General features: G+C 42.9%; 2 protein-coding genes across 4 annotated transcripts in view; both read right to left on the bottom strand.

Annotated features, from left to right (window-relative positions):
- Positions 1 to 845: 845 nt before the first annotated feature.
- Positions 846 to 10,847, bottom strand: sowahb (sosondowah ankyrin repeat domain family member B). The gene is made up of 5 exons (XM_084571734.1): positions 8,961 to 10,847; positions 7,899 to 8,126; positions 7,110 to 7,489; positions 5,904 to 6,091; positions 846 to 4,768 (listed from the first exon to the last, which is right to left on the bottom strand). The coding sequence occupies exons 1-5, from the start codon at positions 10,741 to 10,743 to the stop codon at positions 4,315 to 4,317; spliced, it is 3,033 nt and encodes a 1,010-aa protein (XP_084427860.1). The 5' UTR covers positions 10,744 to 10,847; the 3' UTR covers positions 846 to 4,314.
- Positions 10,848 to 11,869: 1,022 nt separating this feature from the next.
- shroom3 (shroom family member 3) overlaps positions 11,870 to 17,593 on the bottom strand; it is a 57,189-nt gene continuing 51,465 nt past the window's right edge. For all 3 annotated transcript variants that reach the window (XM_084571623.1, XM_084571625.1, XM_084571624.1), the window contains one exon: positions 11,870 to 15,786. In XM_084571623.1, the coding sequence (XP_084427749.1) occupies positions 15,388 to 15,786 (399 nt within the window). In that variant the 3' untranslated portion in view covers positions 11,870 to 15,387. The remainder of the gene's footprint in view (positions 15,787 to 17,593) is intronic.

The raw sequence follows: 17,593 nt of genomic DNA, 5'->3' as shown, positions 1-17,593 counted from the left end.
ACCTCAAGCAGCGTTTAGAAATGAATCTCCTCATTCTCCAAGAGTAAAACATATTCGGTTACAGCAGCTCACACAGACAGACATCTGTATGGCTATCTTTGTGAAGACACTCACTGGACACAATAAATTCTCTACTCCTCTGTGGGGGTGGGTATGCATGCATGCCCAGGGCAGAAACATGATATGAAATAGAATTGAATTATGATTAAATGAAATATGATTAATGTAAGGGGGAAACCAGTAGTTTTAGGATGCTATTGTGCCTCTTGTATTACTTCTACTTCTATTTCACTAAATTTCAACTTAGATCCCTTTTCTGATAAGTCGGTTCCTCTTTTGTTGCTAATGACTGGTAAAAAAATTAGGGACTTTTTCTGGTTTCTGAGGAGGGAGAGTGCCAGAAATTGTTTTTTACAACCACTGTCTTAGTCTGGTCACCTCCACAACTACATTAAGTGGCTAATCCTAACCTGGGTTAGGCTAAAACCAATTCTTTTTCACAAGCCCTTCAAACAGCCGTTCACAGGGAGGTGAAAACGTGAGGAACGACCAAAAGGTCCACACATTTCAACAATAATATGCTCACTCTGATGTTCTATAATGTTCAAACCGGTCCTCACGCAGATACAAAGACAGCTGTGCCAGAACACACACACCTACATGTAAACACACACACACGAGTGAGCAAACATGTTCAGAGGCGTGTTTCTGCAGCCATACTGAACAAGTTGGAACAGATGCAGATGCTGGAACAGTACGTCGCTTCTTCACAGACCTCATTCCAAAGACAGGGTTGCAGCTTTATAACGTAATCATCAATACTGGTCTACAGAGAGAGTTCATCAAACCAATCAAACCAACTAATGTTGTGAAAAGTGAATCTAAATGACATGACTATTTTAAAGTTATTTGCACAAATAAACACAAAACAACCTTTTTTATTGGAAATATTGAAAATATATACCCTGTAATGAAAACATGCATCTGCTAAAAGGCATAATAAACACATGTAGTGTAGATTGTAAATACTTCACTACTGTAGTGTAGTATAAAAATGATTAGAATCTGAACATAAGAATAGAGAAGTAGAGAGGGGAGGGGTCTGGAAAACCCCGCTCAAGCACAACAAGCCAGAACTCTCGGCATCAAATCATACCCTACAGGTGGGAGCTTATCTCAGGGACAGACACAGGGGCCGGCATGACTAGTGCTCATGCCCTAGAGCCTTTAAAGGGAAAGGCAGGCAATGAAGACAGTAGGCGAGGGGCTGTGTTATATGACGCAGATAGCGACCAAGCAATAAACATTAATAAAACTAAAAAAAGGAGCCGAATTTAGGCAAAAAACTAACCCAAAAGGAGAAACATTTGTTGGTAAAAAAAAAACAAGGTGCAACACAAAGAAAAATCGGTTGCGATCTGAAGACACTTCTGGTTTATGGATGTATAACTTATTGTGCTGAAATAAACTCTATTCTTCTGAACCTGACTGCTCCAGAGACCTCTCTTCAGAAAAAAAACTATTGAAGAAGTTTTGTTTTATTCAACACTGTCACAGGAACAAGAAAAGACAATTGTTTTTAATTTTAACTTCTGCACTAATAGTCAACCTCTGCTATCTATATACTGATGTGTACTGTAAGGCTCAGACAGTTAAGTAGTGAGCTGGATCAAGTACTCCACTGCAGCAGACAGTTTAACTCAGCAAAATATACAGAAGTATCACGGAGCTCATACTGCAGAGTGCCCACTGACTTTCCCAACAAGTAGTGAGTGAGGATCAATCTGGAGCAGTTAAAGTACAATAAAGTGAACCATGTGACCCGCATGCTCTTTTTATGTCAGTGATTTTAAACTATTTTCTGGCAGCAAAATGCCAAACCTGTTGATGAGGAGTCTTTTCACAGCAAACGTGCCGATGTATGAAAATCAATAAAAGGAATAATGTTGAAAGAGAGTTTAGAGCCAGTGTGTCAGGTCCGCTTCCGAGTGAAATTGGCCTAATAAACGTCAAGCCCGAAGATCAATCTGAACATTTAAACATTTACAGAATTAGAGCATGACAGTGCTCCTTGCCATGTAGCAGTGATCAAAATGAGTGCACAAATCTCAAAGTCATACTGCTTGCCACCTTGCAAGAGTAGAAGGGAAAATAAACTGTGGAGCAGGCCCTTATGACCTTGAAAACAATGTTGCTGGGGCATACGCCTGTGTCAGTATTATAAGCCCAGGCCAAGATAAAAGTGTAGCATTCAGACAAATCCCAGAATAGTCCAAGGCTGAGAACAAAAACCAAATCAAAATAAGTAAAGGGCAGTGATGCTTTCTGACTAAATGTCCTTGAATAGATCATTAGATAATACTGATACACTGTTACAATGGAATTTAAGAAGAAACACTCAGTATTATACTTCCACAAATTACAATTATTTTGTAGGAAGGACAAAAAAAACATGAAACAACACACATGAATTAAAAAAGATATGAATAGTGGAGGCTGGCTGTCTGATCTTGTCTCTTTTTTGCCTCCACAGAAAATCAACAGAATGGAAGTCAATGGAAAACCCACCATGCTGTGCAAAGAATACAAACATCAATAACCTCCAAATGTGAAACATATTTAATACTCAGCATACAGTACAAACTCTGCCAGTGGTGTGAAAAATACTGTGCATCTCCCCTGTAGAACATTCAAGTAAACACGACACCAAATAATTAACAAGCCAAAAACACCCCAGTTTCATCCTGGTGACGTGTAAGGACAGTACTTGCTTTTATCCACTTTGTACAGCATTAACTACGAATCCAGTATGATCCAGTCCTGATGATCTTTTTGTCTTGTGTCTCGTCAGTGAATACCACAACTTCTTGTTTCACGTCAGAGTTGTGCTGTGCTGCATGTGCTGCTTGAGGCTGTAGGATCTAAGACTTTACAATCAAACCTGATAGATAAAGAACTACACAGAAACCACAGGACCAAAGGACTTCGGTTACGCCTGCATTGGATGTTTTGCTGTTTGACAACTGCATGAAGTCTTAACGTCCAAGCAGCACATGAAGGCAACACGCTGTGATGAAAAGCAACACCTAAAAAAAAACAAGTGAAATCGCGTACACCACCAAATAAGCTACGTTAATTTCAATTTTGCTCCCAAATCCATAGCCTGCCCCTTTGTGAGTGCTTATATAATTGTACTCCAAGTTAAAACTGTTTGACTATCTGAAGTGCCCATTTGCATTCTTGTTAAAGGTTGGATTAAAAGACCGACTTTGCTCTCACACCTGTACAGTAAATACACACTGGTTAACTTAACACAAAGGCTGCAAACAGGGCAAATAGCTGATTTCACTGTGTTCAAATAAGAAAATCCATGTGCCACCTTTGGTGATTTTATCATGGTATTTTGTCCATCACCTACCAAACATTGTTCATTTCCATAGAACCATTTTGTTTTGACAACCTTTTGCCAGTGTAAGAGGCTGTTTTGATCCACAACAGAAACAAGAGCACAGATTAGGAATCAAGCATCTGCTGAAATGTATTCCTGGGAGGTTTTACAGTTGTTTCGTAGTTGAGGAAACTTGCTCTGACAGAGCAAAGAGGAATTTTAGGGTAAAAATTTAGGCAAAGTGAAAACTGAAAATGTGCACCATGAAGTAAACACAACTTTCTCTAGAACCTGCAGCGATGGACCGTGATACATCCTGTTCCATATTTTCAGTTTCACAGTAATGCAAAGAGCGGTTAGTTGTGTGTCACTGCTGTTTCCATAGCGTACTCTAATGTTTAATAGCACACTGCTTCTGATCTACTGTTATATTCAACTGATAAACACTATATGTCACTCATCTCTCACTCTTCACAAACACACCATTTAAAACTGCTGTACTATTATTACTGTTTTAAGTGCCATGAAGTGACAAACCAAATCTGTCTCAGTAGAATAGCTGATGCTGTTTGCTTGGTGACAGCTAGAGGATTAGTTATTGTAGCAGCAGTTTATTAAAAGAGAAATTAAAATTTGATTTTGGGCTCTCTAGTTGTCCATAGTATGTTAAGGCGTTTTGTTGCAGGTCAACAAAACAAATGCACGTGTCGGGGAGCCACTGCACGGCTGACCAAAGGGAAGAATGTTGTTACATAATCAACTCCACGTGTTTTATTGACTGATAAAAATAAAGTACTACCAATTGGGAATATATGGTAGTGCATCGGTCGCTTTTTCGTCTTAGCATAGACTGTGGCTCAGTTCTTCTGTTGTGTAACAGTAGAACTCTCCAAACAAAGTCCGACTCAATCCACACACTGAGGTTTTTAAACAGAGGAGTCAGACGGATGTGATTGAAACCGATGCTTCGACTTGTGTTTGAAGAGCGCAGCGATCGATGTCGATCTTTTGACCTTCGCCGCGCTCAAAATAGTCAACGGCCTCGCACCCGAAGCTGTGGACAAGTGATGGCGCGGATGGCGCCGATGTGACTTCCGCGCCCAGCTGGGGTCTACACTCCCGAGTCCTCCCTCTCCTGTCACAGCGGCCCGCGCTGGTGCTCCCAGAAGCTGAAAGATATCCACCGAAACTGTGGCATTCAGGTACTGCCAGGGCTTCTTTCCCGCTATGTCCCTCAGCTTCACATTGGCCTTGAACTTGTTAACCAGTAGGCGTATGATGTTTTTGTTGCAGTGGATGGCAGCGATGTGGAGAGGCGTGTGGCCGCTTGTTGACTTGGCGTTTACGTCGAAGGTCATACCAACTTTTTCGACTCCGTACCTAAAACCACACCCAGAGAGAGCAGATCAGTGCCTGGTGGCAAAACTATTTATTTTACTAAGGTAAAACACAACCTCCACAAACTCCCAAATATTATTTAGGGACATTTGAGACCTTGAATTGCTTGACTGACCGTTACTGCTTGCCCAAAAGCCCCCAGAAGAAAAACTCGGTAGTATTTCCCCAACCATTATATTATGGGAGCACCCTGCCCCCCCCAAAGGCACCCCCTAGCCACCCTTGAAGGTCAAGCTAATTTTATTTAATTGTATTTTCTATATAGCGTCAGATCACAACAGAAGTAATTTAAAGTTACCTTTCCTTTAGAACTATATATAGAACTATATCTTGTTCTTTTATTAAACAAACTAAATAGCCTTATGTTATCTATCTTATTTACAAGACAGCATTTCATTTTTGTCTCTACATGATCGTGCGTTTACAATTCTCCTCTGCTCTCTGTATGGCAGCAGAGTTCCGCCCCGATGCACACACACATGCAGACATACGTGCGCCTGAACACACAGGAGAGCACCATAGACTGTATATAAATATGGACGATGCATCCCGACTTCCTTGCATTGGCTAAACTGATGGTATTTCCCAGGGTTTACAGGCGGCGCCATCTTGCAGCTTTAGAGCCAGAGTCTGCGCTGTACGGTCCAAGAGTGGCGCCACACGGAATTTAAATAATGCTCGCTAATGAAAAGCGTCTTGCAGCTGTAGCTTGCAAGGGTTGACATTCAGCTTGTTTGCTTTTGGGTGGGTCCTTAATGACTTTATATTGACTTTGCATGCAATCTGTATGACACACATTTAGAGTGCTGCTAGTAGTGGAGCGTAAAAGGTAGAATTCATCTTTTGACGGACAAAAAATGTCACTACAAACTGCACGAGAAATGAATGTTCTCATCTAACCTTAAATGAATATTTGACTGACAGTTCTGAAAAGAGCCTCAAATTCAGTGGTTTAAGAGACAAACCCTTTCAGTCGTAATCCACAGTTCAGACATCTAATTAAAAGCCACAACATTTTATACTATTCAAACTCTTGTCCTCTGAAGTGAAACTAGCTTCCGAATGCTTCATAAACCAGACCTTCCTGTTTTATAGAGGGTAACCGCTATCTGCATACCATAGAGTGTTGAGGACTCGGTGGTCGCCATGTTTGGCGATCCAGTGCAGCACAGTGAAGCCAGAGATGAAGTCTTGTCTGTTGAGCAGGGACGAGTCCTCTCTGAACAGGGAGTAGATGTCTGTCCAGGACCCTGCTGCACACTTCACCAGCCAGGCGTGCTCCTTGGCCTCCAGTGGAACCAGCGACTGTTGACAGTAACAAGCCTTATCATGTCTCGTAGGGATTTTAATAATTCAACAAACGATCAGAAAATCTAATTGAAGTTAAACTCAGAAATGACAAGCTATCAAGGATGAAACAACTTCTATCTAACTGGATGTTGAAAACTCACCAAACAGGAATTTATAACTATTAGACTGAGCTGTTCCAACTCTGTCAACTCTCACTACGATTAAGACATTGAGGTTAATGAGTAGACTTGAGAGACAGTCAAAGCTCACATCTGTCTTCACCCTATTTTAAATAATCCTGATCTCTAGCCAGGATTACTTCATGCTGGTTTCAAACAATGGTGTAACAATGCCATCAATACACTGAAACACCTGTTGGCAAGTAATACATTGTACAATTTGAACAAATGATTGAGAAATTTAATATCCCCAGACATGCCTTCTTCCGTTATCAACAGATAAGGCATTATATACTCCACAGCACAACCATAACTGACAATGTGAATCATCTTCTCACAGGCTGGAACTGACCCTTTGCCACTGCTACGAGGACTGTAGCCTCGGTTCATGGGGCGAATGCTTAACCAGGTAGCTGAGGGGTGTCCAACTCATTTCAGTTCAGGGGCCACATACAGCCCAATTTGATCTCAAGGGGTCAGAACCACTAAGATAATAGCAAGATAATTTGTTTACGTGCAAAGAAGTACAAGTACATTATGAAAATGTTTACATTTCATGAACTCAATCCTTTTACAAAACATTTTACGAACAACTAAACAAACTCTTACTAAAACAGTGTGAACCTACTGGAGAAATTGGGAATAGCAGTTAGTTAGCAGTTTTATTGAAAGAATGAATGTCATTTTCGCACTTTGCACATTCATCCTGCGGGCCAGATTGGACCCTGTCCGGGCCGGTTTTGGCCCCCGGGCCGTATGTTTGACACCCCTGAGGTAGCTATCTCTGAAGAGTGTTAAGTGTGTGTAAGCAGGACATTTAAAAAGAAGCAAACTATTCTACTTTTGAATCTCACCTGCTTATAGTGGGCTTCGTGGTGAGTGATGGTGGAGAAGTCCATGCCCCCTTCCTTCCCCACCTTCCCCTCGACCAGATCAGCGAGGCTCTGGCAGCGAGGTGGCGTGGAACAGGACGACAGCGAGGAGGATGACAGGTTGTAGCGAAGGCTGAGCGAGGAGGAGATGCGGTGCAGGCGGCTCAGTCGGGCAGCCTCATTTGATCCTGTTCCTCCTCCTCTGGCTTGCTCCTCCTGGAGGAGCTGATCCAGGTCGGTTCCCAGGCTGCGGCACATCCTGCTCCTCAGTCGGCTGCTGAGCCGCTTGCTGGCAGAGGGGCGCAGCCGTGGTGCGGGGCTCTCACTCGGCTCTTCCCTCTCACAGTCATCACGCAAACTATCTGTGGGACGGAGAAAAGGTTTAAGGTTTAACACCTAAAAAAATCTAGGTCAATAACTGGCCACCTGAACGCACTTTTAGATGTGGCACAATTAATCATTCAAATGAGTAAAACATATAGCATTATCTCACCCCAAAGAGCATGTTAATTAAATGGTTGTTTTTATATAGAGGCGTTTTACAGTGACACATCTTACTCATTCGCTCACACAATAATACACACATTCACACACCAGGGTTCAGTGTCTTGTTCAAGGACACTTCGGCATGTGGCATCAAGCTGTAGACAGGCCACTCTACCTACTGAGCCACATTCGCCCCCTGTTTACAAAATCAACAGTGTGTGATGTGCGCATCCCCTACATAAACTGTGGTAGCAGCTCCGGACAAATAATGAAAACCGCTCTGACCTGTGGAAAGTTGCCATTGGATGGTTCGGGCGTTAGGATTCTGGTTGATGTGGAGATGGTCATTGGAGCGATGCAGTGGTGACAAACGAGCTCCGGGCTCCTGGTCCTCACAGAGATGGCCTGTAGAGTGATGCCATGGCACGCCTCCATGGTGAGGCTCATACTTCAGCCTTTGCGAGTGTGCTCGGTCGAGAACTTCCTGGATTTTAACCACACCCGCACGCTCACCTGTGGTTAGAGTTAAAGTGATAACCACTCATTTTTAACATACACGTCTGTTTGCTGCTCCGTTGCTGTAAAAGAGATTTGCCATACAAATTGGCAAATCAAGTGGCAGCCTCCATCTACATCTGTAGTGTTTTTGCAGAACATCATGATGGCACAGTGAAGATGAGCTTTCGAATATACGAAAATCATCACTGCATCATTTTATCCTATAAGGGATTTGTGTGAAAAAAATATATAATTCCATTGAATCTAAGTGAATGTCTGCGACAAAACTGAAGACATTCTGTTGTTCCGGAGATGTCAAATTCACAGGAATGGAACAGATGGACCACACGTAAGTGGACGACTCCAGCCACGACTGTCACAAGCTCAGTGCCACCACACTGTATGATTTAAAGATGAAATAAAGGCCAGTGCAGAAACACAAGACACTAGATTAAAAAATAAATAAAAATCCAAATTTTGTTTTCTGACTCTATTAATTTGGATTCTTGGTCCGCTCAGCATTAGTTTTATACTATACTGTTCTGTTACTTGACTAAAGTGTGTCAGACGCTACCAATTACAGTAGATATCCCAGAAGTTGCTATGTCTGTCTGTGGTTGCTTGAGACTGGACATTAAATGCTGAGGGAGTCTGGCAACAACAGCTAGTCACTGTCATTTTTGAGCAAACATTATTCAAATAAGACAATATTCAAAATGTAGTTTATTCGAGATTAGATAGGGATCTCGGACTGGCCAAAGTTAATGTTAAAAAGATCAGATTGGGGAGCCAAAAAACTTGATCGGGACGTCCCTAATTTGAATGACAGCACACAGACTGCTGACGCACCTGCTCGGGCCTGTAGATCCTCTGAACTGCTGTACCACTCTGAATATCTTGGGGAACCAGGCGATGACCAGTTGCTGTTGGGGAAGCTGCCAACAGATGGCGGGGAGAAGATGCTGCTGTGGCTGGAGGACAACATCTTCTGACCTTGATTAAATCCATGGTTTGGCTCCAGTTGGACACCTGCAAGCTGAGAAAGTCGGTGGTCCTGGTGGATGTTGCGGTACAGCTCTGCCTCAGTATCTTGACTAAGATACGGCATGTGGTGGTCTGCCGCTGCAGGCTGGGTGCGTCTCGTGGGAAAAAACTCCACTGGGACAGGATTAGGTTCCAGCCCTGGCCCGACCAGTTGCCCTCGCATACCCAACCCCGTCTCCAAGCTCGGTCCTGGGCCCTGAGGGCTCAGTATCTTTGGGGGCTTCCTATCCCATGACGAGTGGGAAGAGGAGACGAGGGCCGAGGGAGCTGCAGGCACGTCTGTGTAGTAGGGCGAGAAGCCAGAAATAACCTCCCCCGTCTCATAGAGAGGACTGTTCAGGGGCCTCACTCCTTCAGCTGGATGTGTCCTCAATGGAATCTCCTGTTCTTCCTCCTCATCTTCATCACAAGAGACAGCAGATTTGTAGCTCTGCCTGTGTCTGGCGCGGCGTGCCCTGACTTGAGGATGAAGGCTGGTCCTATGTAGAGGAGGCTCCTGATGAAGACCCCCCTTAGGCTGTACATGTGCCTCCCTTCCTCTGAGAGGTTCTGGAGCTACAACCTGCTGGCGAAGACCCCCCTCAGGCTGTACATGTGCCTCCCTTCCTCCGAGAGGTTCTGGGGCTACAACCTGCTGGCGAAGACCCCCCTCAGGCTGTACATGTGCCTCTCTTCCTCCGAGAGGTTCTGGGACTACAACCTGCTGGCGAAGACCCCCCTCAGGCTGTACATGTGCCTCCCTTCCTCCGAGAGGTTCTGGGACTACAACCTGCTGGCGAAGACCCCCCTCAGGCTGTACATGTGCCTCCCTTCCTCCGAGAGGTTCTGGGGCTACAACCTGCTGGCGAAGACCCCCCTTAGGCTGTACATGTGCCTCCCTCCCTCTGAGAGGTTCTGGGGCTACAACCTGCTGGCTGGTTTCTCTGTGATAGGCAGGGAGGACAGGTGTGACACCCAGAGGTGGGCCAGAACCCAGCCTCTGCTGTCCCACTCCAAAGCGCTGATCTGAGGCTGGAGGCTCGGGCTGAGGGGGGGTCCTCAGCTCTGTTTTGTTTGAGATCTGACTCACTCCTGTTGGTGGTCTACCGGAAGGTTCAGACGCGCTTTTTACCTTTTGTTTCTGTTTTAGATTCAAATTGGTTTCCACGTCGTTGTTGTTGTTCGCAATGATCCCAGCCGCAGTTAGCACCGCTTCTCCAGCCGGGGCGGGGGTTTGCTTCTGCTGACGATTCCGCGTATTCACAGGCGGGCTTACGGAGGGGTTCTCCGGGTGGCGCTTGGGGTTCTTCCCGGCGGTACGGGGGAGCCGCGGAGAGAGGGAAGCGCCCACTTCAACGCCGCCACCGCCGCCGCCGCCGGGGACATTTCCTCTGAACTTCTTTCTGAGAATCACGTAACGCACACCATCAATCTGCTTGACTGTAGCCACTGTGTTGATGAACTTCTTGAAGAGCTCCCGGTTTCGGTCCTGGTCCACATGATCCCGAATGAAGTGTTTGAAGTGCGTGACCAGATCCGCGTTTTTCACCGTGCCTCCGTTGTTCTGGAGGAAATATAACACCGTGTCCTGGGTTAAATCTGAGGCCATTAGGTCTGATTTAACGGAGTTGCTTACTTCTTTAGCTCTCCCTCCCTACTCGTCTCAAAGGTCGGGAGTAGTTTCTGTCAGGCAAGAATAAGCCCCGCCCACCGCAGGTATTTAACCCCACACTCACCTGCTGCATTCCTACAGGTAACCCGGATGTGTCTTCATAAACAGTAATGTCTTTCTTCTGTTACAGTGACCGGTAGAGGAAGTCACTGTATATTATATTATATTATATTTATTTGTTTTGTAACACAGAACGTCTCTAAAGCTTTTGCAAGTTACTTTGAAGTAGTTAAGAAATATACACCGATCAGCCACAACATTAAAACCACTGACAGGAGAAGTAAATAACATTGACCATCTTGTGACAATACTGTGTTCTGCTGGGAAACTTTTGGACCTGGCATTCATGTGGATGTTACTTAGACATGTACCACACACCTAGACCAGACCAGGCAGCCCCACCCCATAGCAATGACACTCCTTGATGGCAGCAGCCATCCCCAGCAGGATGCAGCCTGACACAGACACACACACACAAAAAAACACTTTAGGAACAACTCAAAAAAACATGACGAACAGCACAGGGTGTTGACCTGGCCTCCAAATTCAGTAGATCCCAAACTGATCAAGTATCTGTGGGATGATCCACAGAGGCCCCTCCCCTCAACCCATAGGACCCAAAGGCCCCCACTAACAACATTCTGTTGCCAGACACCACAGGACACCCTCAGAAGGCCCATGTCCATCCTCTGATGAGTCACAACTGATTTGGAGGAACAAGGGAGACCTACACAATATTAGGAAGGTGGTCATAATGTTATGCCTGATCATTGTGTATACTATTACTGGTTGATGGAAAGGTTATTGTTGTTGTTGAATATAGTATCTGCTAGTGTTTTGCATGCTGATTTCTATTTTTTAAACTTTCACAATATACCAAACATAGATTTATTTTGCAAAATTTTCAGATTGAGGATAATGGAAATGTACATAAAAGTACACCTTCCAACACTGTCACAAATTATCTGTTTTGATATAACACCTCTACAATTGAAGCTTGGCTGGGTTTGCTCGCAAAACCAATTCGGTTTAATACAGCTGTATTTATATTTATATAGTGTCGATAACAATGCAAATTGTCTCAAGACACTTTGCAACACCCAGGCTGAAATCCCCAGAGCAAGCACTAAGGCGACGGTGGCAGGAGAAACCTCCCTGTTAACAGGAAGAAATACTGAGCAGAACCCAGCTCATAGGGAGGGACCCATCTGATTGAGGCTGGCCGGGTAGAGACAGAAAACAAGAGAAGAAGCATCTTATGCAAGGGAGCAGCTGTCATGGTTAAAAGAAACTGATGGCGGAGAGAGTGGATAGTAAACACCAACCTTCATGTCCAGTGTTTTATTGACCCATCCACTGCACCTCCTCCCAGCCAAGCAAACTCTGTGACTCTCTAGCATGTACTGCTACATCCTCCACTGCTCATGTTAGTTTTTTTTTTTTCTGAGCTCAGTCTGCTCAGATTGCACAAAGGCGTTTGATCCATTTAAATAAGATTGCTAAATGTAGCTTTAAACCTGAAATAAGGGATTTAATTAACCTAACTTTATAAAGACATATGGGAGAACTTGTTCAAAAATAGCTGCCTCTTTACACATCCACGAGTAACATATGACATATACTAATAATATGTTAAAAATATTGGCTACTTTAACTCCTGTACTATGGATCTGACTACACTGTCCGCCTCATCTAGTATAAGAATGATATATCCATTATCATGCATGTGTCAAATTTGAAGAGAGCAAACCGACAGTATTTACAAAATACATTTATTTTGCAAAAAAACAAAACAAAACCAAAAAACGGAAATAGTTGTTCTAATTGTTCTTGGTTCTTTCATGAAATGAACATTAAATTTCAATTAACATTAAACTGAAAAATGTCTTGACATATTCTGTTGTGCCTCTGAAAATAACAAGAATGAAAGAAACAATGAACACCAGTAGAATAGGGGTTACTAGTCACGCTTTTATGGCAGATCTGGCGCTGTACTGTTTGGAGAATATGACAAACTGAGAATATTTAGAAGGCGCACTTCAATCTAACATGCAGGTATAGAATAAAACCATCTGGAATGAAAACCTTTCACCTATCATTACTGTCAATGCTGTTAATTAACGTTTGCATACTGATTATTTGTCAGTCCAGATCATCTGAACTGCAGGGAAGCCAAATGGCACCGGATCCTGCACTTGCTCAGAGAAGAATTTATCCAGATTAAGAGTATGCCTTCTGTAGAAAACTACAAGAGACCAAAGAGAACATTGTATTATCAAATAAAGGTAAAAATGCCAACAAAAATAAAATAAAATAAAATAAATGTTGTGATAATGAAAACTGATATTGCATGTGCATGACTTAATATGTTAAATGCATTTCTCACTTACTGCTGTTATTGTAATTTTGATACATTCTCTAAGGGTTTTGCTTTGTTTTAGCATGTGCTTCATGTTTACTTGCTTGAGATCAGATTTGAAACACATCAGATTAAAGAGACACTGTTGTCACTGACACCAGTTCCATAAATGATGATTGCTATGCCTCTGGCATGCTATTCAGCATGTGAAAAGCTGTATAATGTCTTTCTGAAAGAGTTTTTCTGGGGTCTGAGTAATTCTGTTGATTAATGTCTTGGAGCTTCAAACAAATAACAGCTGACTTGAGTTGCATGTTGGGAGGTTTGACATTGACAATTCAGGTGGTTACCAGGCAAGGAATGTGTAAAAAGTGATCGCATCATGGGAAATGTATGATTTGAGGTCATCACAATGACAGTTTTTGGCTCCTGCTATATCAATTTCATATATATATATATTTTTAAAATCTGGGTCTTCCAAGCCAATCTATTTTATGGATGTGCAATAAAAATCACCAGTACACTAAATTACTGCAGCAAACACCAAATGTGTTTTAGGCTTCACCTCCTGTAGATTTCAAGCACCACGTCCTCACAGGAATCATAACTTTATGATAACAAAAAATTAGGACGGTAATAAAATGGAGAATTTTATATTATTTTTTCCAGAAAAAAATACAATAAGAAGACTTTTATTTAGGAAAAAGCAGTGTTCAATTCCTCCAATTCTTGATTTCTTAGCTGGCAGTTTAATGAAAACTGGAAAAGAAAGGAAATTTGGTCAATATTCTCAACTGGGTATAAAACGTAATATAGTTTATTTGACACATTTACAAAAGAAGGAGGATTAAAAATAAATTTAAAAGGTGCAATGATGGAAAAAAACTTGTGAAAGGCTTCTTGTTAACTGGGAGTTGTACTGCAGGTATGCTGGAACATGGAAAAACTGATTTGCACCCAAAATATTTGACACATCTATCTGTCAGTGTGATGCTTGATTAATTGTTTGAATTATTTAAAAATTTCAAACATTTCTAACTCCAGCCTCTCATGTGTAAAAAATTTGTATCCTTCTAACTTAAATATCTTTGGGTTTGATAAATTCTTCACATTTGTTTTAGTTAACGTCTGACCAGATAATAATTAAAAAAGTTTTGCAGTTGCGGGCCCAGTTGAATGCAAAATAAAAAGTGTCACAAAAAAACAAAATGAACCAAGCTGATGTCGGCAAACCTTTCATCCAGTGAACATCTTTGGAATTGGAACATTTCATTTTTAGACGTCAAATGTTTCTTCACAGGAAGCTTTTAAAGAGGCAAAAGTGGAAAAAAATGTTCTCGTCATTCAGTGTAAAGCCTGCTGCTAACAATAGTCAGACTGCTACAAAGTGCTACAAGCTCCAGGCATACATATAATAATAGCAGTAGTTGTGTTACAGTATGACATGACAGTGATAATTACAGTTCTCTCAAAGCAGTTCGCCCCCCTTAGGATCCTGTGCTTTTAGTGTTTGCGGTGAAATAGGAACCTTTAGTCCTTCCAGGTTTGCTGTTAATTGATTCATGTAAATTGACTGTACATGTGCGAGTCACAAGCAGGTTTTGTGAAAGTCTCTGAAAAGGTGGACAACATCATGATACTTTACAGATGATGGTATTTTCTCTTTGGGAGATAATGCACCTGCTCACTTCATCTAACCACGAGAAATAAAGACTTCCTGGAGGAATGGTGACGACTGTCTGAGGTTCCCGAAAGCACCTTAGTGTCGTTAAAGGACAGTTCCAGTGTGTTCGGGACTTCAAAGAAATAAAATAAGAGTTGCAAAAAATACAGAAAATGACTGGTGACACTGAATATGTCCTTTGAAGCATTCAAACACAAACTTTCTTGGAAACGCTTGAAACCTAAAAATGCTTGGTGGCAGTTAATATAATTGTCCAGAGCAGAGTATAGCCAGAGTAATTAGCTGGCAGCAGTTGGTTTTAGTCCACACAGAGTTGGTTGCTGGTGTTGAGGTCTAATGCAACAAAATGAGGCACATGTGGGGTTTTCTTCTTCATGTCTTTAGTCTGCATAGTTGTTTCAGTGTGTGCAGAGCCTGTTTCAGGCCCGTTCCTCCTTCATATAAAGCTCCTGTAGAACATAACCTGAGTTTTTAAGGAGCTAAATGTCTCTTCTTCATATTTTTCATTGTCACCTGCAGTGTTGGCCTGTCCGTGACATCACAGTGATGTCACAGTGGTGGACCTGACTGCGTGAGCAGGGCCTGGAATCACAGAAGGTGGAAGCAGTGATGAAATTGGAGACGAGCTGGGCGCGGGGCTGGAGAACTGACAAGCCGCCGACAAACCGTGAGCTTTTGCCAGTTCTGCCGGCAGGCTCTCGGCCAGCCGGGTCAGCTGCTCCTGTTCCTGCCGGATGAGGTCATCCAGGTGCCGCTGCCGAATTAGAAGGGAAGGTTTAGCGCTCACAAAGAGGCGGTAGTCTTGGAGTTGTGGTTCGGTGAGGGAGCCCGACAGGATGCCTTGGACCACGCGCTGTCGCCGCTCCAAGTTGTCCTTCAGTTCCTGGGCATCTTCAGTTTGACGAAGGAGCAGGGAACGTTTGTGATGAAGGGAGTCCTGAAAAGGAAGACAAGTGTACATGTTTTTCCTGAGGAGCCATTAGACACAGACTCGGTACATAGAAAAACTGTGGCAAGAACTCCAGAATGCTGAACGAGAACATGAGTTTTGTAGGTGCACAAAAACTATGGGCAAATTTACTGAGAATTGGCACTTTATGAGGCAAACTACACATAAGAGAGCATTTTCTGTTTGCTGTACTTTTGAAAACACATTCACTTTACTTCTAAAGCCTGACATTTTTAGATTAGAGTAGATTCAACTTCATTGTCATCACACATGTTCAAGCAGGGTTGCCAACCGTCCCTTGAAAAACAGAATCGTCCCGTATTTAGAAACAAAAGTACGTGTCCCGTATTGAGCTGAAACGGGACGCACTTTGTCCCGTATTACCGTGAGAATCAAAAATAGTGTGTAAAATGTCAATGGAATTAATGAATAACAGGGCGCTTTTCATGGAAATTTACGGTAAATTCCCACATAGCAGTGACATTTGGTCCAGATTTGGCATGAAGCTGGTGGCGCAGATGGCTTTCAGTTGGCACTGGCATGAGGCATATGAACCGAACATGGCCCAGATGTGGCAAAGGTGACACTGTCTTGACTCTGGCAGACATATGGGCCACTTGTTGAGTGTAGTATTCGGACAACATCAAATTAGAACTCTGGGCCCCATAATGTGAGGCCGGACTCAAAACTTAAAATTAAGTTAGTGAGTTGTTGTTTAACATCACAGCAGATTTTATAAAATAAATAAATAATAAATAATATTATTTAAATTATGGATGTCAATCAATCATCTCACTCCCTTAGCTATGATAGTGTTCTTGTTGAAACAGTTGTGCAATGTTGATGTGTTTTGCTGCTTTACTGAAATCAAGAGCATCAAGCACGTTTCACTACCTCTGGAAACTCCTAAAAAACTTGGATCTCATGAGCCCATGGTGTCACACATTCTGCTGAGGTCATGACCACATAATGCTGTGTCCAGTTCAGATAACTTTGGCTGGTTTAATATTAACCTTTATCCACTGACTAATGCAAACATACTTGTGACATCTGGACACGCCCATTAGGGCCGTGGCCATTGGCCACTTGTTCTTGATGATGTCATCATGACATGGTCATTGGCCACTTGTTCTTGATGACGTCATGATGACATTATCACGTTATCAGCAGGAGTTTTTAAATAGGAGTCATTTCTGACACTCACTAATAGTGTGGAGGTTGGGCTGGAAGGTCCAACCTCCTCCGCTGACTCTGGCCTGTCAAACCCAACAGCCAGATGATCAGCCCACTGCGGCTGCAGGTGGAGGTCTCAGCCTCCTCAAGCCACCAAGCTAATGCTAATGGTGTAGCCCTCAGCCAGTCCAGTGGAAGGCCATTAGTGGCCCTTATAGTATAGTTATACTATAATTATAGGCAGGTTCTTGTGTCTGCCTGGGTTCTCTCTGGGTGCTCTGGCACCCTCCCACTGTCCAAAAACATGCACATCAGGTTCATTGTTGATTCTACAATTGACAGTAGGTGTCCATGTGTGAATGGATTCTGGTCTCTTAATGTTAGTCCTGTGATAGACTGGTGACCTGTCGAGAGAAACCTTATGATGTCACATTCTGCTGAGGTCATGGCTCTGATTAGTCGTTCAACCAATCAGAGCCATTTTGTTCTTTACAAATACCACTCCATGGCACACAGATGAGTTGCTCTTACACTGTCTAAAGCGCTACGAACATCTACAAACTATGAGTGTTTACAGTAAGCTTGTCAAAATTATAAAACTAGTCCATTACATCACTGCACA

This window comes from Chelon labrosus (assembly GCF_963514085.1).
Source record: "Chelon labrosus genome assembly, chromosome: 22".
NCBI classification, from domain to species: Eukaryota; Metazoa; Chordata; class Actinopteri; order Mugiliformes; family Mugilidae; genus Chelon; species Chelon labrosus.
Note: the sequence above shows the minus strand (reverse complement) of the source record. Positions and strands in the feature narration are given on the sequence as shown.

Excerpts from the sequence above, each read along its gene's own strand:
- sowahb (XM_084571734.1), bottom strand. The coding sequence starts at position 10,743 with ATGGCCTCAGATTTAACCCAGGACACGGTGTTATATTTCCTCCAGAAC. Across the intron at positions 8,127-8,960 it reads GGATCTACAGGCCCGAGCAG|GTGAGCGTGCGGGTGTGGTT; the intron begins GTGCGTCAGCAG and ends CTCTAACCACAG. Across the intron at positions 4,769-5,903 it reads CGAGTCCTCAACACTCTATG|GTACGGAGTCGAAAAAGTTG; the intron begins GTATGCAGATAG and ends GTGTGGTTTTAG.